Source organism: Ptychodera flava, chromosome 15 (genome assembly GCF_041260155.1).
Source record: "Ptychodera flava strain L36383 chromosome 15, AS_Pfla_20210202, whole genome shotgun sequence".
NCBI lineage: Eukaryota > Metazoa > Hemichordata > Enteropneusta > Ptychoderidae > Ptychodera > Ptychodera flava.
The window spans coordinates 16,187,624-16,211,635 of record NC_091942.1 but is presented as its reverse complement, the minus strand read 5'-3'; the positions used below and the strand labels follow the sequence as shown (position 1 = coordinate 16,211,635).

General features: G+C 36.2%; 1 protein-coding gene across 5 annotated transcripts; it reads right to left on the bottom strand.

Annotated features, from left to right (window-relative positions):
- Positions 1-1,115: 1,115 nt before the first annotated feature.
- LOC139151328 (centrosomal protein of 112 kDa-like) lies at positions 1,116-23,815 on the bottom strand. Of its 5 annotated transcripts, none has more exons than XM_070724031.1 (27): positions 23,714-23,815; positions 21,375-21,517; positions 20,536-20,602; positions 20,117-20,234; positions 19,012-19,115; positions 17,971-18,079; positions 17,393-17,497; positions 16,640-16,703; positions 15,682-15,821; positions 15,259-15,358; positions 15,036-15,154; positions 14,370-14,513; positions 13,518-13,672; positions 12,586-12,715; positions 11,663-11,755; positions 11,043-11,182; positions 10,523-10,658; positions 9,775-9,882; positions 9,173-9,355; positions 8,607-8,750; positions 7,774-7,860; positions 7,026-7,088; positions 6,437-6,489; positions 5,941-6,037; positions 5,350-5,439; positions 4,103-4,168; positions 1,116-3,409 (listed from the first exon to the last, which is right to left on the bottom strand). In XM_070724031.1, the coding sequence occupies exons 2-27, from the start codon at positions 21,481-21,483 to the stop codon at positions 3,275-3,277; spliced, it is 2,859 nt and encodes a 952-aa protein (XP_070580132.1). In that variant the 5' UTR covers positions 21,484-21,517; positions 23,714-23,815; the 3' UTR covers positions 1,116-3,274. The 5 variants fall into 5 exon arrangements, with proteins under 5 accessions (XP_070580132.1, XP_070580128.1, XP_070580130.1 ...); XM_070724027.1 differs by having other exon boundaries at positions 18,895-19,115; positions 23,714-23,805; XM_070724029.1 differs by lacking the exon at positions 23,714-23,815 and adding an exon at positions 23,103-23,237 and having other exon boundaries at positions 18,895-19,115.
- Between the last annotated feature and the right edge of the window lie 197 nt (positions 23,816-24,012).

The following is a 24,012-nucleotide window of genomic DNA, read 5'->3' as shown; positions in this document are numbered from 1 at the left end:
CATAATAAATTATGAAAATTGGTAAAATGTTGCAAACAATTTTGATGGGAAAAATTACAGCACTCAAAGGGTTATAAAGCAAGCTAAGCGAGTAATTCCCAAGGTGAAGGAGACGGAAGACAAGTGAACCTCTCATCTCCTTTACAATCTGAATTTAAATATTCTGAGAGCCCTGATTCTGAATAATGCCAAGGATAATTTGACTAGCAAAAATGAAACGTGGCATGTACAATATGTTATCCTGGTCTGAGAGTCTTATGTCGCTTCGTGGCATACACATCACTATAATTTGATAATACTGCCGATGAGTTAAGGAATGGAGCATGTCAGTTGAATCAAGCGACGAAGTTCGTAAAATTAACCGTTTTGTTGCAACAGGTGATAGTCAAATACAGCTGAGAAGAAAGGAGTTTCAGTCCCAGTTACTAAGACGTTTCCCCGTTTCTGATCGACGTCAGAGACCACTCACGAAAATTTTACATGAAACTCCATGACCTGAGAGTGTTAAGATCAAATTAAAAAAATATGCGCGTGTCGGATAACATGCCTCCGAAAATTAGGGTAGGTAGGTTCGACGGTTTCACACTCATGTTATCATGTCCTCACTTATTTTGGTGTTTATGATGAAAGAATATTTACAATATTGGACAAAATAGAGCTATGCAATACGACTTCACTTATAAAAGGTAATTCTCTTTCCTCCAATTACTGACAAGTTTTCACATGAAGGTAAAGTCACATATGTAGGATAGGATACATGTCAGGGATGGACCATTAGATCTTGGGAGAGGGTGGTCAAAAACAGAAAAAAATAGGGAAAAAAATCTTCAGACTACTTTGCAAAATAAGAAAAATAAAATCAGAACGCGAAAAAATTGATTAATCTGACAGTTCACTGAGGAAAAAATTAGCACATCATAACTCACTTGGAAAAAAAAATTTCAAAAATTAACAATTGTAAAAAAAAATATTCACAATCTGATTGTGACCACCCCCACCTCACAAAATCTAATGGTCCATCCCTTGGATGCTTGCCTACCACAGGCAAGTGTACACACACACACACACACACACACACACACACACACACACACACACACACACAAAACACCATGTTTTCAAAAACTGATGAGCTTTATTGGCCGGATCATACAACGATATACAAAATACTGAAAATACAGTAATGCTATTTTTGTTAAAAAATCATAAATTAGGACTGTCTCTTAAATAAAAAATAGAACCATTCTCTACAATCGCTCTTGTATTTAAAAAAATACATCATAATGAATGAAAGGCACGAACTTCATTTTTTAATGTTAAAAGTCGTATTAAATAGTAGTCGTTATTATAGAAGAGAATCTACATTCGATGAAATACTTTGAAATTAGATTTGTATTAAGAGTTTCAGTTTTGTCTCAAAAATTTCTTCATGTTCTATTCTTCTTTAAAGGAAGGGTTTGAATCCCCTATGAATGGATACAAAGTAAAAATGGAAGTTTTCCCTATTATGTCTTTGGTTATGTGAAGGGTGCTACGCCCCTCAGTATAAAATGGTTTGTGCCACACTGCAAAGGTGATTTGGTGCCATTCTGCACACAACACAACTCCCCTATAAATAATATTGGGGACACACAGATCCCTTCTCTTAAAAATGTCAGGAAGCTTTGCTCATTGGTTGATGACAAGCCTGGGTATCCAATGAGAGGCAATTATGCAGATGTACATTTTCTTGTGTACAGTACTTGTCAAACTTCCAAACAAAATGACATGAGGATGTGTAAGTACCTGTTGGACAACATGAAAACTTTTTCAGAAATTCATTACTGCATCAAGCTTGACTTTATAAACTAGTCATTAATTAAGTACAGCATTAAATTCTTTTCTTGAAAACAACAAATAAAACGTAGAGGGTGAATGTTTAATTCCACAATACAAGAACTTATTTTTTTTAACAGAAATTGAAATACCCACGGAAAACATATGAGACTGGGACACACACTCACACACACACACACACATTTTGCATAAAAGAACATGAATATTAAGTTTCAGAAAATACGAACAAAAACATTAAACAAAAAATATTCACAAATTATTGACATGACAAGTAAGATTTCAAAACAAACTTACGTTGCAAAATAAAAGTTTTGACTCCATCCTTTTGAAATAATTCCATGTTTGTTACAATGAATCTACAGCAGTAACTCTAATCCTTTAAAAAAGCTTTAAGAATTGATTCTATGCACATTTTAAAAAGTGGACACCAATACAGAGCTAATAAATCTATAACTTTATACAGGAAAACGACTCAGTGGTGATTGCTATTTCATAAATAATGGTTACACTTATCAGCATAGTATACATAGTCATATGCTGATAGAGGGCGCTCTTTATGTCTGTGATTAGTTCCAAACCAGTTTACTGAAAAAAACTTAAGAACCTGAACAAACACAAGAAAAATATGCTTCTGTTCCATTCTGTTCAACCCATGTAGTACATTAAACATTTCATTTCTTAATTTCTCCTTCAAAGGCGTGACATACAGAAAGTAACTTATATGTAATACTGAATAATTATATAGTTTTCAGTAGCTTGGCTTTTGCTACTTTCATGGAAATTTTTCAACAAGCCATTGTTTTAATTTCAGAGTATGGTGGAAAAATCCCTTTCATATAAACATAACTCACTCTTTTGAAATGCATGGTAAACAAAGCATTTGAGACTGGCACATTTTAGATTTGGCACAAAAGATATTTTTATCAACCCTTTTAGTTTGACAGGAGAAAAACCAGGACAAAACATTGAGAAACATTTAGCTGCCTTTAAAAGAACTCTAACAAACTACTGGATTTGGACGTGCCTTTTTGAAGAGCATTAAAAATACGCTGTACAAACAAGTTTAAAGACAAAGCTGAGTGCTGTGATATTAATACACAAAATTTACATATTTAAATACACTTCAGGAGAGCGGACGAGTGCAATATTGTGTTGTACCATCAAGTTTAGTGCCAAAGTTACATTCTCTATACAATTTTTCTCATCCATGAAACTTGAAACTGTGATTGAAGTTCAATGGCAAACTGTGAAGTTGACCATTAAAATGCTTTAAAAAATCATTACAAAGACATCTTTGTGAAAACTTTAAAACATTGACAATGACAGCAAAGGATGACATAGACAATCTTTGAATGTCACAACAAAACCCTGAACATGACTTTGGCAAAGCAAATTCCTTTTCCATGTGTTTTTTCTTTTCTCTGGAACAAACGAATCCCTAGTTGAGCCGCGTTGGTGATCCAAAACCGACCGAGTACTTGTTCTTGGCATCCAGCTCTTCTTGAAGTATCATTGCACGTTGTTGAAGTGAGTTGACTTGTGACTTCAGTGAGGATATGGTGTCTTCAAGCTCCTGATGAAACAATGGTGAATAGAAAATTTGTGTGAAGCTGGTCAATACCTGACTGTGTATAATACACACCACAAAAACTGTTGAACTTTTGCTCAAACTATCCTCAGGGACACTTTAGAAAAAGTCAGAATATATGTCCCTGAAGCGCAGTCTACCTTATTACCGTAAAAACCCTATTAATTCGACTACTCTATTAATTCAACCACCCTATTTTTTTCACAAAACGTAATTTTATTTTACCCTTATCAGTTCGACCACTGATGGAAATTGGGACTTTCACAATCTCTAATAATTCAACCAACCAATCATGAAAAGCTGTTTTGAACATTTAATTTTCGATAAAATACACAGAATAATACAATATACAGCACAGAATGTCTAAGTCTAGACTTCGGGAAAGTCTCCTTTACATGTTTCAATCATCCATGATGTTAGCTTATCACTTAAGCACTGTCAAAAAAGTTGAACTGTCAAAAAAGTTGAAATCCCTAATAATTCCACCACTAAAATGATTTTGGCTTTGTTAATTTTCAAATAATTCCACAATTCAAAATTGTAAATATTTTTTTCTGGTCAAATTAATAGGGTTTTTACAATACTCCTCAATAACTGTGGACAATAACTCATTAACCAAATAGTGGTGATACAAAGGATTTAAAGCGGTACAATTCTGAAAGTTGATTTTTTTCTCACCTCTCTGATGTCATTTGGCATGAGTCCCTTCATTTTGTTTTCGTAGTCCTGACGGAGATGATTGATCTGAAAGAGGTACAAACAGGAAAAAGTCACTACGATGGCCTCTACAACGACACATTGCTCTCACAAGGTTACTGCAGCTTATCAGGACAGGTTCATAAAATGATTTCATCCAAAGATATTGGAAATTCATGGTACCTGGCCAATGATGTATGAGTGAAAGTTGACAGATTCTTTGCAGACGACAAGTTTTATCCCCGGTGGTGGCAGTCTCGGAGCAGCCGGGTACGCACGCTCGTTAGAAATTTCGCGGAAAAGGTGGTGATTTTTGTCGGACATCACGGAGACATCTAGGTCCGTGAAATCGAGAAAAAGGGGTACTTTTTCAGATCACCCTCCGAGAATAGGTCTGGTTCTTCTCCCAAGACGCTTTCTCACTCGAGAGAGTAAAACCCAGCAGCGGTCCCCCAAGCCATGATCCAGAACCGTCCTGGGAGAACCGTACATCACAATTGTGAAGGTGATTGTAAGTCAGCACACTTGCTTTGAAATTATGGTATTCAAATGTCTTGGCAAACATTTAGGTAAAATCTCCCAGATATCGGAAAAAAGGGGATGTTTTTCGCAGTGATTTTCTCCCAGATTTTCCCAAAAAAGGGGGTGTTTTTCAGAGAAAAATTCTGGGAAAAGGGGTACATTTCAAACTCTGCTAACGAGCGTGGGTACCCACCCATCCAGAGACTGCCACCACCGGGGTTTTATCATGCCACAACCAATAAAACACTTAGATTTCAGTTTTAGTTTATTGTTCATCACACAGGGCTAGATTTTTCTTTAGTTGAAACTGTAAATCTTGGTTTTTAGCTGGATGGCTGTATTCAGACTCGGCCTATTTACTTTTAGATAAAAAAAGCTGAGTTCAATAGTACTACAAATATCTTACAGTTCACCGATTGAGAAGAATCTCGGACTGTGTGTGATACAAAAAACAGGACTCTAAACAAGGCAATACAGACAGGATCTAATCACAGAGGGTGCCCAGCCATCATCATAAACTACTACCCTCTTTGCAGCAACAACAAATGTTACCACAGGAGGCATTATGGAACAGAAATGAAGTTCTTGCATATGAGGATGTGTCTGGCTAGCAGACACAGAAGGTCAGGCAAAAGGGGGAACTCTCTTTACTATGATTTACCATGATAGAAAGTCTTTTTTTCAGCTAACAGATCTAGATTACCAACCTTTTCCTGTCGGTCAAATTCCTGATGTTGCAATTTTTTCTCCAGCTGTCTGACTTTACTCTTCTGGGTGTCCAAGTCAATTTGAAGACTCTGCAAAATTCAGGATAGAAAAAACATAAATTCCTATGAAGAAATATACACTGTGGTATGGGAATATCTGAGAAGTTACAGAATGAAAGTATACAGTCAATGAAAACTGTTAATCAAAGGAAGGGTGTCCAATCACCTGCAATTATGATGAATTTCATAATTTTTTGTAGTGATAAGGAATTTTACTTGGAAAAATCTCGATTGGACACACTTATAGAAAACTGCAAGAAGAGATCACGTATTTTTATTCCTACTTTGGTTGATCCACTCATGTTACTATAGTTACTTTCAAGGTACAGTGACTGTGTTGTAAAATTAAACATGTGAGTCACTTCCTTTGTCTTTGTCCATTTACAGGTTGACATATACAAACAGTCACAGCTTGGGTTTCATATTGTAAGATCAAACAGCATTAAGCACATCTATTGGATATAATAAAGAAAAACAAAAGCTAAATCTCATTTCTAACAAAACAGGACCCCCTATTTTATGTTTACAAACCTTGACAAAATTGGAATGCTGCCGTTTCAACGACTCTTTTTCATCTTCAATGGCTCTCACAGCTGATGATATTTTACGATCATTTTCCATTCTGGCACTGTGGGTCAGAAAAAAAAATCATCAACTGATTATTGCACCCTGTGAAGTACAGACTATGTGAAGACAAAGTGTGCAACAGAGGTGAAATATCAAAAAGACTGGGCATTTACCCTTCAGTAAGATCAAGAAATAACAGCCTGCCCACCTGTTTAGGGCAGCTAATTTTTTGGCTGGGGAAGTGAGACTTTTAGTTACCTGCCTAATGGACAGCTGGAAATAATTTCAAACATTTGGTTTGTTTAGATCAGAGGTATGGTAACAGATATGTACATTATGACAGACATAATTATTTGGGGCAGGTCAGGTAATATTTTCCTCTGACAAGCAATGTGTCAAACTAACCCGCTCGAATGTCTGCTTGTTGTTTTCCGATCAATTACTGAAATTCTGGACTTACCAATTTCCTTCTTCTCTCAAGCCCTGAAGAATTGACTGAAGCTCAGAAATTGTCTGTCAATGAATAGAAAGACATAAACTTGGTCACTATTTATCATCTCTGTGATTTGGTATGCGGTACAAACCATCATGATTATAGTATGGTTGAATCAAAAGGTGTACAACTTCAGTAGTTCACTATCACCACACAAATTAGATGATGCAATGAACTTGGATGTTGATATTTACACAGCTTCCACACATGATGATACTTATACAAGCACTTTGAGAGGTGATACTGACATAGAAGATTCAGAAGTATGCATGGGGGTAGGCAACAACACAACTGTCTGCCACAGTGTCTCTGGTAACGTTTTGGAACAAAGGCAATCAGATTTTATAACCCTGGTACCACTTCCCTAATAGGATTGCCGTGATATACCATGATACCCTCGTGAAAAATTACAGTTTACGGGGTACCACCTTTAGCCAGAACCACTTATTATACAATCAAGGCTGTGTACGGTGATATCTTCATAGTTACCTCCCAAGGTGAAATCAATACAAATGCCTGGTATGATGGCAGTGATATACAAGTTGACGTGACTCACCTCAGCTGACTTTGTCAACCTCTGTGTATACTCCTTCTCAATCTCTTTCAGTCTGTTGTTAGTCTGGTCAGATGGAGAGAATTGGCAAGAATAAGAACATGGAAATGTTATAAATGGTGCTGTCACGGCAAGATGTATTCCTTGGGGTTAGAATGTTCTTACTGTCTCCGTACAAACAAGAATATTTTGAATCCTGGTACACAATGAAACAGGATGGGTTATCACTCACTGTCACTGGATCTTACACTGTGACCCAAGGTGACCTGCCACTGTTTTAAGCACTGAACAACAACAGTTTAACCACTGCACTATCACTTGAGGGTAAAAAAATGCCATTTGCTAAAAAGAATAAATTTGATGATGATGATGATAGAGTTGATTCAACTAGCAAAATAATGTATAACTGCTGGACTGTTGATTGCTGCATTAGTAATTTGCACATTGCCAACAGATGGGAATGCACACATTTTCAGAGATACATTCTGTGTCATTCCACATCAACACAGTTGAGTATTGGACAAAACTGAAATATTATTTCCCTCTATGATACTATGCTAAACTGATCACTTTTGAGAAAGCATGATTCACCCTTTAATCATAGTGTCAGGATAATTCATCCAGCCCCTCTCACAGTATCTGAATCCAACCTCCCTACCTCACAGTAAATCGATCTCACCTCCCCACAGAAAAGTTGGGTGAAACCGAAGCTGTTGTTGCGATAGGGGACGGAGGTTCATAGTGCTCTCACCTGTTCAAGGGCCTTTTCCATCTGTCCGCTGTGTTCTCTCTGTAATTTCAATTTCTGTTGTTCCATCTCAGATTTCATCTTGCTGATCTGATTAGGAATATAGCACAAAAGAACATCAAACTTAGAATATACGTCTCACAGGGTAATACTGCCATTTATTTCAAACTTCTTAGAATTCATCTCATTTGAGTGCAGGTTCATTTACCTTCAGCTAGTACACACCTCAACCTTCTTCAAGGAAACTTTAAACCATTGTCTTTGGTAATCAAGAATTAAAATCTGGGGTCATCATGCAAAGTTTGGTACCAGATATTTCAAATTCAAAATGGCTACCTTCGATTTTAACAAAACTAAGACTGAAAATTTCACTTACTCTCCAAGGCCTTTAAAATGAGCCTCCATAGGATCAGAAAAGAAACGGACAAATTTGAGAGTCTGAATATCTGTCTTGAAGCATATGCTACTTTAAGGGACAAGATGAATATAAGGGCTGTCATTAATCTAACCAAACTGATGCAAAGGTTAAAATAAAATTTCCTGTCTCAAATGATAAAGATAAATAACACTAAGATACTTTCTTGTCAGAAAAGATGTATGGCTTACCACAGTGATCAGTCATAACCTAGAAAGCAGTGTTTACCAAATTGAGTAAAGTATGTTTCAAAATTTGCCAAAAACCTTCAAAATTGGCAGAGGTAATCATTGTCAAGACTTTTGAATTGTGTGTTGTGAATTGCATCATGACTGAATTACTGTAAAATTGTAACTGAAAATCTCTTCACATTAATTTGGACACTGTTGCTGCTACAGACATCGTCATCGTTGATACTTACAGTTGATTCGTGTTCTCTGGAAGCTTTCTGTTTCTCTTCCTCTCGGAGTAGACCAAGCTCCACAATCTGCTGTTTTCTCAGTGAGTTGGACTGGATCACTTCCTCTCTCAGCTCCCGTATCTGCTGCTCCAGTTCAGAGATAGTCTGACATTCCACACAAAAAAAATATGTTTGAGCAATGTAAATAAAACACTTGTCACACAATTGATGCGCATTTGAAATTGATAACAAGTCAAAAGTTTTAACCTACACCAAAATTTTACAAAAAATACATCATGAGAATTGATAAAATTGAAGGTTGATAAAATTGAAAGGATCATGAAAAAGATTTTTATTCGTAGTCCAAAATTTCACAAAATACAAGTGACAAAAAGCTTGAAAAATAGTAGAAAAACTGCAGTGAGAAAAAGTATTTGTTGGAGATTTTACAAGTTCTTTGACTCCATTCTGTGTTCTATGAAAGTGTCTTTTCAAGTCTAGGAAGCATATGACTTCGAAATTTTTGGACAAAGATAACTCCACATCTCTAGTAATGTGATAAAGTATGTTTGACCACTGCCCCTCACCTGGTCATCTCGGCGTTGTCTCTCCCTAGACCTGATTTCCTGGTCCTCAGAACTTGTTCGCATTTTATCGGAGAGTTTCTCGATTTCAGCATCATGTTCCCTCTGCACGGTTTCCCTCTCTGTGTGGTAGTCCTTGAGAAGGCTGGCTTTCTCCTGCTCAAACTTCAGCTTCATTTCCGCAATCTGAGAAAATCAGAGAGCAAAAAGTAATGTTAGAACTTCAGTTGAAAACATTCCCACCTGTACAGGTGTCACCCAAAGAGACTGAAAGATGGAGCCAAATGTGTTTTTCATCGTTGTGCTGTAATTAGATGATTGATAATCAAAATATAATGTGTAAAGTGTATCCTAGTCCACTTTCAAACAAACAGTTTTAACGCTGAACGTGAAAAAAATACCACTGGGGGCTAGATAGGTTGAAAGTTATACCAGTTTTCTGGAGGTTAATTCTACACTAAAGGGTTCATTTTGTTGTGTTTATCGTTTATAAAGGTACCTAATTATAAACATGTAGGCTATGTCAATGTAAATTATGAACTATTCACTTAAAACTTTCCATGCACATCTCCACCCCTGACCTCTGACCCATGACACAGGCTTACCTCCTGTTCATATTTATGGCTTTGTTCTTCCATTTGTTTCAGAAACTCTTTGGCTTGTTTTTCTCTCAGTGTCTTGGATTTTGTGAGATCTGACTCCACTCTCTCCATCTGCTCATAAAAAAACAGAAATTTTAAGGATTATAATGCACAGAAAATGATTGAATTTACTGTGAATGTAGTTTTTCTTCAATTTCGCTATTTACGAACTACATTTTGTTTAGTGAACACTAGAATCAAGTGATACTGAAACATATTCTATCAGTATAGTACAAAATTTTATGTATTGTAATGTCATCCCAGTTAACACAAAAGACTGTTTTTTCTTACAACAAAAATAGATTTGAAAAAGAAAAAAAACAGGAAGGAAGTATAAAAGCCTTTGATTTTTGGTTCCATGGCAATATGATAATCAGATTACCACAGCACTGACAAATCCAGTCTGTCCATAAGTTGCTATAACACTAATTTTGGAAGATTACAATTTTGTTTAGACTTGTGAAAAGGTAACATAGGAAATTTGATAAACATTGAATGGGTTTTTCTATCCATTTGGAAACCACTGTCAGCTTTTCATATATCACAAACTATTTTAATTGGTTTGTTAAGAATATCACTGGAAAACATACCCCTAAAATGAAAAGGGATTGTTTTTAAATTGGCCAAGATTGTTCACAGAAAGAAACAACCAACCAAGAACATTTACATTGATACTAGAGTAATATGTGGTACAATTGATGGCGCACTTTACCTGTTGTTTCATTTCATCAAACATTTTCCCAGAATTCTTCTCCACTTGCTTTTTGAAATCTTCCAGAGCCATTTCAGACTGCTGGGCTTGCACTTTGTGTTGATCCGTCATTCTCTCAATCAGCTCATCTTTCTCCCTGGAGAATGGCAAAATCCATAGAAGTTCTTAAAAGGCATTCCACATGTCTACATCTATATCTTAGTATGCTTGTAAGTCTGTAATCTTCAATTCACGTAGAATGCTTGAATAATGTTTTGTATTTTAATACTCTATCATCCAATGGACAAGAAGCCCATTTATGGGCTGAGGGACACATCATTCTCTGGACACATCTCTGTCTCAAACTCACAATCGTTTGATCATGGAGTCCCTCACTCTACCCACATTGCCATGATGCCCCCACAGTACTGATAGCATATGATATTCTCTATGCTATTGACAACACAAAGACCAACATCAAAAAGACCTGAGAATACTTTCCCTGTAATGGCAATCAAATCAAATCACTACATCTCCTTACCTCACAGCATCTTCTAATTTCTTGATTTTTCTGCGGGAATCATGCTTTTCTTGTTCCAGCTCTGTCTTCAGACTCTGTACCTTCTTGTCATGTAGGTGTTCCATGTGCATTCTGTCCTGTTTTTGCACTGCTTCAAGTTCCTACCAACACATGAACAATTTGAAAGTGTCATGATTGTTCCTTTATACAGTGAACGCTCTTTCAATGCAAAACAATTCTGTTGCATAAAATGTTAGCTATCTTGTATCTCTGTAGTGGTATGTTTAATCTTCTCATTATCATCATTTGATGTAAAAAATTCTGACTAGAAAACAAACTTGAATTGATAAAGCTGAAAGAGTTACCCCTTACTCTGATGAACTCAAACAAACCAATTATTTCTTGATATCAGTTTCTGGGAACAAAGTTCACAAAAATAGCTGAAGACATTGAATGATCATGGGTTTGTTTTTTTGGTTTGGCTTTGTTTCTGATACAGATCATTTGATGGGGACGCCTATTCACTCTTGCTAGTACCAAATTTCCCTCAATGCAGACCAACCTCTGCCACAGTACACAATAATATTGTACCAAAGTTTGCTGGTCAGAGAGAGTCGAACTAGGAAAGTTGTAACACTCACCCTGACTTGTCTCTGTCGTTGGTGTTCACTCTCTTGTAATGATTGTTTCAGCTGCATAACTTGCTGTTCCAGGTCTCTGATGCTATCTGACGACTGAAAAGATGAAAAGAAAAGCAAAACATGAGAGCTCTCTCACAGTCATTGGCTGGCTACACAACTTAGCTGTGTCTTTACGCCCTCAGCGATTCAAGCATTTTGTAGCCAAGCTTAGTGAGCTTGGGTAGTTTCTCTACACAATGCGTGCACTGGCGTCTCTTGGCAAGACCATTGAAGGTGCATCTAGTTTGGCCCTTTGAGTGCTGTAATTTTTCTCACCAAAATTTTACTGCCACATTTCGTCAATTTTTCTGAATTTTTCTGAAATTTTTTGATGATTTTGGACCAAATGGACATCATATTTCATTGGCTACAGTTTTCTATCAAAACTTTGGCAAAATCAGAGAAAAATTGACTAAGGTATATTTTGTAAAGGGGAGAAAAATTGACGTTGGCGCTCAAAGGGTTAAGCAGGATGAGTCACTGTACACTGTGAAAGAGTCAATGATTTCTAACGCACTGGTGAGTCGCCAGGTCTCATTGTAAGGTTTATGTTTTGCAGATGAAAGACAGTGTTCTAGTATACTCTAGATTTTATTCAAATACCATCAAAATTATGAGTAGTGTTCAATTATGAGTATTTATGAATGAACATTGAAACTCAACTCATGTTTCACAATAGAAATCACGAGCATTTTTTGCAATTGCTTTTCTCCACATTGTTCTTACTACAGCTAGTTTATTTATTTTACACTTTACAATTTGCAAATAACATGAAACACAGAAATGACTGAAAGTCAAATTTCTGAAATAGAGAACTACTTGACATTTAGAGCCAAAAACAATTCTCCTTCAAATGCAACAAGACCAAAGAGCAGACATCTTACCTTGGCTGTTGAGAGTGAATGTTCCTGTCTCATATATTCAAGTGTTGCATCTGTTTTGTTTCTGACCTGTCTGACCTCTCTGTCATGATCTTCCCTGAGACGGTTGTACTCTTTGTCTAAAGCAGAATACCTGCATGGACAAGTCATGAGATGTGGTTAAGATAACAATCCATACATGTTGGTTATCGAATTATGTGGACTTATCGACGCATATTTTGTTTTTACTGATGAATTCAGAATTAATAATATCATGACATTTTCTGGTGAAAGTGAGTTTTTACAGACTCCATTTAGAATAACACTGATCATTTCAAAGACACCATTGTTGCTAAAGAGCTATCAACAGCTGGGTTTGTTGCAACAACACTTTTTAACCCTTTGAGCGCCAAAGTCAATTTTTGTCGCCTTTATAAAATGTACCTCTGACAATTTTTTTCAGATTTTTTCCAAAATTTTGATTGAAAACTGTAGCCGATGAAAAGTAATGTCCATTTGGTCTAAAATTGTCCAAAAAAAATTGCAAAAATTTAATAAAAAATTGATAAAATTTCACACAAACATTTTGGTGGGAAAATTTACAGCACTCAAAGGGTTGAAATTTCATATTACTTATGCCTTTACAGTCAGTAAATCTTAATCTTTTATCTCATTTTTTCAGTCTATTGGCAGTGGTGTTGTAAAAGACCTACTATAAACAATCTAATCTGTCAGTTTTTTTGTCAACCAAAGTATGATAATAGCCAAAAGCAAAGCAGGTCACATTTGACATAACTGAAAAATGTCACCCAAAGTATATAAAAAACTTTACAACCAACATAAATGTACCACTGGTTTTCCTCTGGCTTTATGACAACTGAGAATAAGAACATTGGATAACCTATATATAGAAATTACAGGTAGGAGAATATTTTTGTCTCTCATTTCTCACTTACTTTGCCTTGAGTTCTTCATGGTCACTGACAAGTCTGTTGTGTCTGCTCTCAAGTTCAAGTCTTTCCTGTCCAAGTTTGATTCTTGTGGAGCTGTGTGTCTCAGCCTCCTGTGTCAACTGCTGTACACGGTCTTCCAACTCTTTGATCACATTGCTCTGTGAAACAAAATCAAAGAGAAAACATCAATGATTGATTTTTTTTTGCAATTCTGTCTATCAGATTGGTGTTATGAAAGCCTTTTACCAGATTGCTTCGTATTTAGCATGATGCTCATCTGTTCAAAGTTTCTGTAGTTGAAAATCTATTTCAGAACAGAGCATTGCCTGTAGAGATGAAAGTCACACTCTTTGGTGCAAACACTAAATTCACTAACTTGTTCTTTCATCTTTACGAAGCCTTGCTTTCAGTTGAACAGTGTGCCCTCAGAGAAGCTGATGTTGCTTTATTTCCTTAAAGATATTTATTTAAAGATATTTAGATTCACGTATGTGTTTTTGTTCAAAATAGTTATCTCCTAGATATCTTACAAGAATACCACAAACAGCATTGCTATGTTTCTCCAATGTTAAAATAATCGATAAGTTGTCAATTTGCCAGACAGAAATTCCATGGAATTGAGTTTCTTCATTTACTGTTTTACCATATTTGGCCATTTATGTCCATATTTGGGTTTTTTACTCCAATCTTTGGCAATGCTTTCCACATTTGGCTTCACTGTTCCACATCTGGCTACACTGTTCCATGTTTGGCTATACTGTTCCATATTTGGCTATTTGGCTACACTGTTCCATATTTGGCTACACTGTTCCATATTTGGCTACATTGTTCCATATTTGGCTACACATTGCTTACATTTGCTGCAACCTGAGCATTGTATTCTCCTTCCATCTTCTGAAGCCTGGCGTTTGTATCATCAAGCAGTTCCTGGATGTTCTTGGTGTGTTGTTTCTGCATGTCAAATTTCTCCTGTTCAAAGTCTGCTATTGCATCATGGAGCTGCTCACATAAAAAAAACAAATTTCATTTTTGTACTTTTTTGAAAATGAAAACTACCGTATTGTTCACAAAATACAGAAAGAAGGCATTTGCTTTTGCAATTCACAATACCACATACGATATGCATACACATCTAGGTATTAGCAGAAAAGAAATTTGTTTGACATAGCATTTGCTTGCGATTCATTCTCCCAAGGTTTCCTTGTCCACGCTTTTCATCTCCCGGTATATTTACAAATAAATGTGTGACTTCAGAGAAAAGTTGTGAGATCTGTACATGAACATGCAGGTGCATTATTTTATAGTAAGATGTACAAGTAAGTGAACATTACTGTATCTTTACCACACTACTTAATATGCTATAGCTTCAAATTCTGTATCAACACTTGGCAGACATTCAGAGATTTTGCTTTCATGAGTGAAATGTTAACAGAGGTATTTTGACCTTAGACAATGCAAGCCTTACAGCACAATGTGATACAAAGATAAAATATGAATAACAATCACGCAAAACTTTTTTACCTTTTTCTCATATTCATTCTGAGAACTCTGTGTGGTCTGTTCAGCCATTTTCTTCAACTCAGCTATTTGTTTGTCTTTATTTTCTCTAATAATGGAAGATTCCTTGACAAGTGTTTGAACTGAAAGGAAAGGAACAGAGATTGTCAAACACCGATTGAAAATAGATAATCATAGAACTAAAGATGCAACAAATTCAAGTCAGAGATTAGGATAAAGTTCATACCTTTTTTTTCCAGTTTCTTTATGGTTTCTTCATTTTCTTTTGTTTTTCCGCGGTAATGAGACTTCACATCTTCAATTTCTAAATTCTTACGGTCAAGAATCTGAAAATATGAATCAAACATATGAATTTCAAAAATTCCCACAATAAAGTATTTCAAAAAAATTTGAATATAAATCTGAGTGTCAAACCTGTATGCAACATGTTGGTTCCAGCATGAATTAAATACAAAATTGTAAAATTGTACATAAGACAATCAAATACCACAACACTTTCAATGCAAAGATTACAGAGCTGTTTTTGGTGGTACAGTTTAGATTTGACTTATTTTCTATGATGATCAGAAGGGGAAAAACGATAGTTCGACGACAACTTAAGAGTAAAAAAACTACAGACTTTAAATGAAAGCATTTAAACTGCCTTTACTTTTTGAATAGCTTCGTCATGTTTTTGTTGCAAGTTGAGTTTCTCTTCATGAAATTTGGCCTCCAGCATTTTTGTTTTCATCTCCAATTCCTTCTCATACTTGCTGACCAGACTTGGCTCATCCCGGAATGACGATACGCCTGCAAGAGAGTGTTACACCAAACATTCTGAATATAAAATAAATATATTAGATTGAATGCAAGGTGAGAATATTAGAAGTTTATGACTCACAAACTTTTCATCATACGCCTCTCTAGAAATGATTTCAACCTTCTTCTGACATAGTTTTGCCCTTTGAAAAATAAACTAAAGCATTCTCTTCTGTCACACACTGCAGTCACATTGAACAGCACTGAGACTGTAATGCTACCACTGCCTGTAACTAAAGGATCTCAATTTTACTTTCAATCTTACTTTATTTTACAATCAATTTTGGGAATCAAGAGCAATCATGCATTGTAAAGGATTACAAAGAGCGCCCCCAAGTGACGAATGTTTCACATTCACTGATGACATTCCCTTGAATATTTCTCTTCATTATTCTATACTTGATACAACCTGATAACTTGTGGTTAAAAGTAGATAATTAAATCACTGAACTACCAAATAACTCAATATACATTCTATGATAAACAGTACGATGGATTTCACAGGTGCACTTACAATGTTCTATTGGTGCAGGAGTAAAAAGAATCTAACCCAGCAAGTTTAACCCTTTCACCCCCAGTTCCCTGTGTACAGGTCCAACTTTACCATAGAAAACAACAGATTTGGGACAAACCATGGTGGTGAAAGGGTTAAATGTACAAAGACATATAAAGATTTTGGGTGTGCTTGAATTGTGTCTGTGACCTGTTTAGAGCAAAATCATGTCCAATGCTTGAATAAGATGTTTTAGCATTGTTGTTTCACACTATGACACTCAGTCTATACACACAGTCTAATGTGTCACTCTTACCTCTAGTAGCACCTGGTCTTGTTGACGTTGTCACTGGATTCCAGTCATGGAAGAACCTGGTTTCCTGTCAATGTTAAAACACAAGAATATAAACAGACAGGGCAACAAAATAGTATAAATTTAGAGTACAGAGTCTTGTGGAAGTGACAGTTATAAGACACGATTGTTTGATTTTCCTGCTTGTATTCAAATATGACACAATATTTAGACTATTACGGTATTATAGTAAAAAGACGCAATGAGACAAAACATTTTACCATAGAAACCTATAAAAATGCCATAACCACAATGTTCATGCTCACACTACTACTATGCACAGCCAAGCAAAAGCATAAAAACAAATGCTAAGCTGGTTCCACAGTAGAGAATAATTGCAGATTTTTGGTAATAAGTTGTAAAATTACATCCATAATATTGGAATCAATCTGTTACATTAGTACTCTTTAAGTACAAAGTGAATGTTACACTGTTTATCCAAATAATTCTTAATTAATGTGACATGGACAGATAACCTGGATATGTGGTATGTACGAATTTTAAGAACTTCACTTTTTTTTCCCGGTGAACTCACTCAATCAAGTGGAATACCAGTGAGTGGAGGAAGAACAGGACAAGGTAGGTATGAACTGTTTACAGTATTTACTGGGGTCCATACACACACGATATGCCAGAATCTTACCAAGGAAAACAAAATTTTCTACAGGATGCAGATTCAACACTTGCAAGACTGTCAAGGTTGACAACATTACCTACCTCGGTTTTTGGCGGCGGACTTCTGGATCTCTTGAAAGTGTCTGAATGGTCTTCTTCATCAGAAGAATATGTAAATGAGGGTTTGAAACGACTGCGAATTTCTTCCTGTTTTTTTTTGGAAGAAGGAAAAAAAATACTTGCCTTGTATATTGCTACAAAAATTCACAGTTCACTGGTGGAATATAACTACACTGTTCTGCTGAGGCTAAGAGAATATATCAATTTATGTATAGGAGAAGAATATGAACAAAAGCTACCAAATTAACACAAAAAATAGTAGGAAAAGTAATATATGCCCATTTAAGGAAGAGTAGACACCCCTTATGCTTGAGATACACCTTCAACTTTTCTCGGACTTTAAAAGAAATGAGCGACATAATGTAACACTGACCATACAGTATTATGCCAATACAGATACAGAGCAGTAAGATGGGTTTTTTCGATGCCCTCAAAGTTCTTATACTTCAGTTCTTATATTCTCATCCTGTTTAAAACTCTGGGATGATACATTGTTCTGAACTGGAAGGTTCACACAGTCTATTTAGGAATAGAAGCCGAGATAACATAGGAATACTTACTTTGCCATGCGGAGGTTTGTCATCAGCACTTCTTGAAAACAACGGTTTACGAGCTGGTGGGGTTAAGGATGCATGATCACCTGCCATACCGCCAGTAGTGTGTGTTCTCCTGTAGAAAATATATTCATTCTACATTTTTACAATGACAGAATTTTATTTAAAGACAATAAAGATTTCAAAATTTCTTAACTATGCTTTTTAGTTCAAAATTTCTTAGCTAGTACGTTTTTTGGTTACTATGATATATATTTTGGAATGGAATGTTTTATCAGATTATATATAATAATTACAGCTTGTGAAATATAGGATAGTGAAAAATTTACAGTTAAAAATTAGTGAAAATTATAGATATATGAAGTGTCCCAAAACCAGCAGCATGTTGAATGAATTATTTTTAGCTTATAAATGTTACCCAGCTTACAATATAGTTTAAAATGTGTAATACCATACAGCCATGTCTGGAGTATTCTGTTCAACATGTCTGCTGTTTTACAAAGGATTGATTTCCCATTTATTTTCAGAGTTTTCCCGAAGTGTTGAAATTTTGTAAGGATGAACCAAAACACAATTCTTACATCACAGAGAGCATGTGTATAATAACATGCAACAAAACCTGGTTCATCATGAAAGAAGCAAAATGTTTAGAATTAGAATAATGAATTTTTCTTCATCTTGAAAGAAGTGAAAATTTTTGAAATTAAAACGATGAGTTTTTCTTTGGATTGTAACTAGAATTTTACTGTTGCTCTTGTGCATAAATTCTTAAACATATTCAAAGTTATAGAACACATGCAAACATGCGGTACTCTTTTCTTTGTATGCAAAAATTATCAGCTTCACAGTCCAACGCTCTGCTTGGACATTCTGAACCAAACAGCAACACTTTGTTGCGTCCTACTTTTCGCCATGGCTGCATGGTATTACCTTCTCTGTGGTGATGTAACAATAGCATGAAATCTCTCTCTAATGGTGGAAGTGGCGTTAGGTTCTCCAATGTGCCTGGAGGAACGAGTGTAGGATAAGGGGGAGGAGGCTACAAACGTTTCTCCGAGTTCTCCTTGGACCCAGTCAGGTGGTGAAATACCCTCTTCATCTGAGTTTCTGGCGCCCGAAGATTTTTTCTTTGGCTCGTCAAAATATATGGCCTACAAAACACAAACAGAAAATACAACAACTGTGGAAGTAATCTCACATCTATGTTTTTTCTTGATAATTCTATTTTAACTTTTACAAGCTTTGAAGTTAGCTACATTTGTATACAGGATGGTCTTGCGATATAAGAGTCAAAATTTTATATACAGTTCCAAAGGTATAAGACTTTGATCTTACTATACCTAAGATTTGGCCAAAGTAAATAAATTCTGTTTCTTGGGATGAAGTAACAAAATTCTCAAAATTCTGAAAGGTGGGTGGTTTTACAAGCAGTTGAAAACACACAGAAAGAGGCCAAAACAGACTCTGGATTTGAGAAAGAAGACAGACTGGATCAACAGACATTATCTGACTTGGGCAATAATTGCAGAAGGTACTGTTTAACCCTTTCACCACCATGGTTTAGTCCAAATTCATTGTTATCAATGGTGATTGTGGACCTGTTTACAGGGAATTGTGGGTGAACACCATATGATTCAATAGTTGAATATGACTGACATAAAAAAAGTAAAAGTCATGGTTTGATTTGTGACAGAACATAACCAATGAAGGAAATTTCTTCAAGAAAAGTTTGTGTGCATTGTACCCAAAAACCATACAAAACTATGGGTATGAGGCTGAGTGGATGTAAAAACAGATTTATTTTGTTCTTATTGAAGAAACGTTTCAGTCTAAAGAGGCCCTCTTTATATCCAAAACCTACAACATCATTTCTGTACACAGATTGATATTGATGTCGTTGAAGCAGTAAACTAAATCCCAAATGACTGTAGGCTACACAACACAGTCCTGTCATAAAATAGTTGTTCTAAGAAACCTACAGCACGACACAACACAGTTCTGTCATAAAATAGTTGTTCTAAGAAACCTACAGCACTCCTTGATAACTGGGAAGATAGTAAGGGGAACTGATGGTGAACTTAATTTGCATATTGGTCTCTCATCTCTTTGAGAAACGGCTGTTTTACACAATTTGTACATGATATCATCTTACCATGTATGAAGGCAAAGTAGCCAATGGTCCAGGGTCTGGTCTATGGGCATAGGGACCTTCAAGTAAACCTCTTTTCAACATATGCTGTAACAACTCAGCATACAGATTCCTGTTTTTCCTGAAGAAGAAAAAAGTCGAGAGAAAATAAATTTTGATTCGACATGAAAAGACTTTCTTTTACGGCAAGGTTTCTGTCAGAGTCCTTTTGAGAAAAGGGTAAAAAAGTAAAACAGAACTTCAATTTGAAAGTCTTAAGAATAATATGTGGCATCTGTGGAGACCTTTTTCATGATGTAGAATCTTAGCCAATCATTATAGCGGGTACATTTGACTCAGCAAATCTCTGTTTTCCTATTGGAAGGCTACCCTTCTGTCAAGCCAGCAGCCAATCAGGTGAGGAAATCAAGGCTGAGACTTACCTTCCAGTGACCCCTGACCCTGGTGGCTCACAGAGCTTCTTTATCCAAAGGGCGCATCGTTGTCTTTCTGTTTGGAATATCACAACACACAAAGTATTGAAATATTTTCATGCAATGAGACCAATGCACTGTACACATCGATGTTCTCCCAAGAGTATAGGGGAAGACAAAAGAAACTCATTTATGTAACAGTCACTTTTATTCTCATGAAAATTCCTAAGGAGAACACTGTAAATGAATTTTCAGTACAAAAATTAAACAATTTGTTATAACAAAAGAGCACTTAGACAATAAAGAAATATGATTCCTTAGAATATTAATATCACTTTCATTCATGGAAATAAACAGTTATTTGATGATACCCGGTACCGGTAAATGTGTAAAAAAATGTTCAATTTAATAACTAAGAACCAGTTTCACTACTGCAACACTAACTTTGAGAGCAGACTATTAGGGATGCATGATTAAATGTATTCACAGCATTTGATGGAACACTGGAACATAGAGCAGTCATTGTGAACTGACTCATCCTGTGGTTAAATTTTAAGGTCAACAAGGTCAATAGAATCTTTCCAGATGTTTGAATTCATGGAATGCACATACTGCCATTTTTTTCATGTGGCATTGAAATGCACCTGAAGGATACATAGGGTACATGAAATTGAAGCCACGCCAATGCTTTGGATTTTCACAGATGCGGATTCAGTGCCCAAGGGATTAGCAATGTTACCAGTCCCTAGATCACATTTTCAGAAGACTAAGAGTCTTGATACCCAGTGATGTAAGAATGTTTGATACAGTTACACACTCTAATTAAAGGTAGATTACAGCTTCTATACCTGATTTATGAGGTAGCTTAAGCACATAGGGTTTCATGGCTGCTAAATATTGGTCAAACTCTTCATCCAGACGCTTGGTTACTTCAAGAGTTGACTCCATGCTGGCCATTCTGTTGACGTCACTCCCTGCAATTTTGTGTTGTCTGTGAGGTAGAGATCAGGAGAACAATGACAACAGTGATAACACAAGACTCTGCTGGAATCTGCAAAAAAAATCCACTCCCTTTGAGATCTTATGACAGTCACAACAAGTATATGCCCTCAATAAAGTGGTAATTATTTGTACACTTTACATGCACTTCAGAACTAAAAAGCACCACAAGAAAAAAATCTGTGAGCAAGTTACCCATGATTTATAAAAGCCAAGTGTCTAGAAAGTTCTGATGTACATCTGCAAACACCGGAACACCAGAACTGACGAAATATCCTGCGATGTGACCACCACTCAAGCTACAAACCAGGCTCGTACAAGTCCACTGGCAGGCCTGTTGCTAAAACAAACTTTTTTTTTATTTCTCTGTTGTTGGGTAATATGCTTTAGCCTTGGTAATCTAGTTCAGCACACATGGACATGCCAGCTCACTCATAAATTACACCATTTAAAAAAGCGAAAAGAACAGAGTAACAGCTGAAAAGAGCTCTGCTTTAAATAGCAGGGTTTAATATCGGCGCCCAGTCCTCTATTGTGTCGTCAATCCAACAATGAAATTCCAAAGCATCAGGTCTACTGTGTTGTTTCCACGCAAGTGACAATGCCAGCCGGCCAACAGAACAAAGTGGACAATAGGATAACGATTAACATTTAAAACTATACTGGCCAAGTGAGGAGACCTACACCACAGTTTAAACGATATTAAAATAGCTACATTACTATGGGATATAGTATGCCAGCTGGATTATCCTGACGCCAAGCATGAAACAAAATTCCATACTCAGTGTTTCTTTCTCACAGTTCTAATATTCATGCAGAACTAAAGTCTAAACTGTTCTTTTATGATAAAATATCTGCAATTGAATTTTACCTGCCTCTATAATAAACTTGTCATTTACAATTATAATCTTAACACACACTTTGACAGATGAACTTTTTACTACATTCTGTGAATGATAAACAAGCATTAACTATCATTGGAACTATTTCGAAAAGCTACGTGTATCTTTGAGGGATAATTGTTCATGTAATGAATATGGGTACATTGAAAATAAATACCGTAACTGTCACAAGGCACATTTCTTTTCTTTGAGAATAGTTGTATTACCGAACAGATACTTTTAAAAATGGATGCCTCTTTCAGCTTTCCAATTCGCCAATTCACACAAATATTCATCGTAACACAGGCTGAGGGAGTCATATACATGTCCAAAAATATGATCTTGAAAAGGATAAAACACTTAATTGTTGTTGTAAAACGACTGAAATCTTTCAGGAAATATTTAAGAAAGTGGTGGAATCAGGCGAGTACTATGATAAAACTTGATAAGATGTTTAACATTATACATGACAGTCATTTCGACAAAGGGAAATTATTCATTTCACATGCAACTTATACAAATCACACGTGGCATAGGTGATTACTTGACTTCAACACTTTACAAACAAGTGAAAATAACTGAACCAAACAGACCTGAGTGTATATCGCTAACGCGTCCTCTAAAACGGACGCAAAAACAGTTATTTTTCAGATAAATTATAGATGATAAAGTTACGCAATGATAATACTTACATACCGTACGAGGGATGATGTGATGTCAAACGTAGGATTTTAAAAATTTTGAAAAGTTTGTGACTTTGAGATACAACATCTATCACTTAGCAGAATCTCGAGTAGTCACGGCTGCACAAATATACTAAAATTTGGCACAAAGTCAATGGAATTCGAGAACGTTACTACTTGATATGCTCCTGCCACCCGGAGTTGGACTGTTGCCAGAGAGATTTACTGGTCGCTTACTTCAGCAACCCGGAAGCCCCAAAAATGCAACTGGAATTTTTTGGAAAATTTGATTGAGGACAAAGTGTAAAGATGCTGCTTAACGTTCGTGAACAGGTGCAAAGGCAAACGGAGTTTAAATATAAAAATCTTGACACTGCGCGCGAAACTAGTTCATGACTGGCTAAATCATGTTCACATTTGGGCGCCTAAACATCGATAGCGTAGCGTCCCTTGTTGGCAAAGGAACAGAAGCCCAGCCCACAGCTGACCACCGATACTATCAAAATCTGAGTTGGACTAAATAAATCAGAAGAATAGAAACTGGCGTCAGTACCGCCACCAGAAAACCTTCCAAAGTGCTTACGCTAAACTACAAGGTACGAATGTGTACGTAGCATAGCCTACCTGATCAAAGCAGCGACAGACGACGCTGTTGTATTGTTTTTAAATGTTCAAGCCGTTGACAAAGGTCAGTCCATGTGCGCATGGTCGGTAACCCCTTACAATTCACGCAAATCACGAGATGTCGGAGATGCAATCTTTTATTTTGATGTGATGTTTTCAAAAATGTGTTGTCTCAGCGATGAACGTGTAAAGCGTGCTTGAAAAATGATAATTATACTAAAATGAATGATATATTACGAAAAAGTAGCTGGAAGAGGTCTAGAGGACTGCAATTTAACCTTCCGTGAACCCTGTGACCT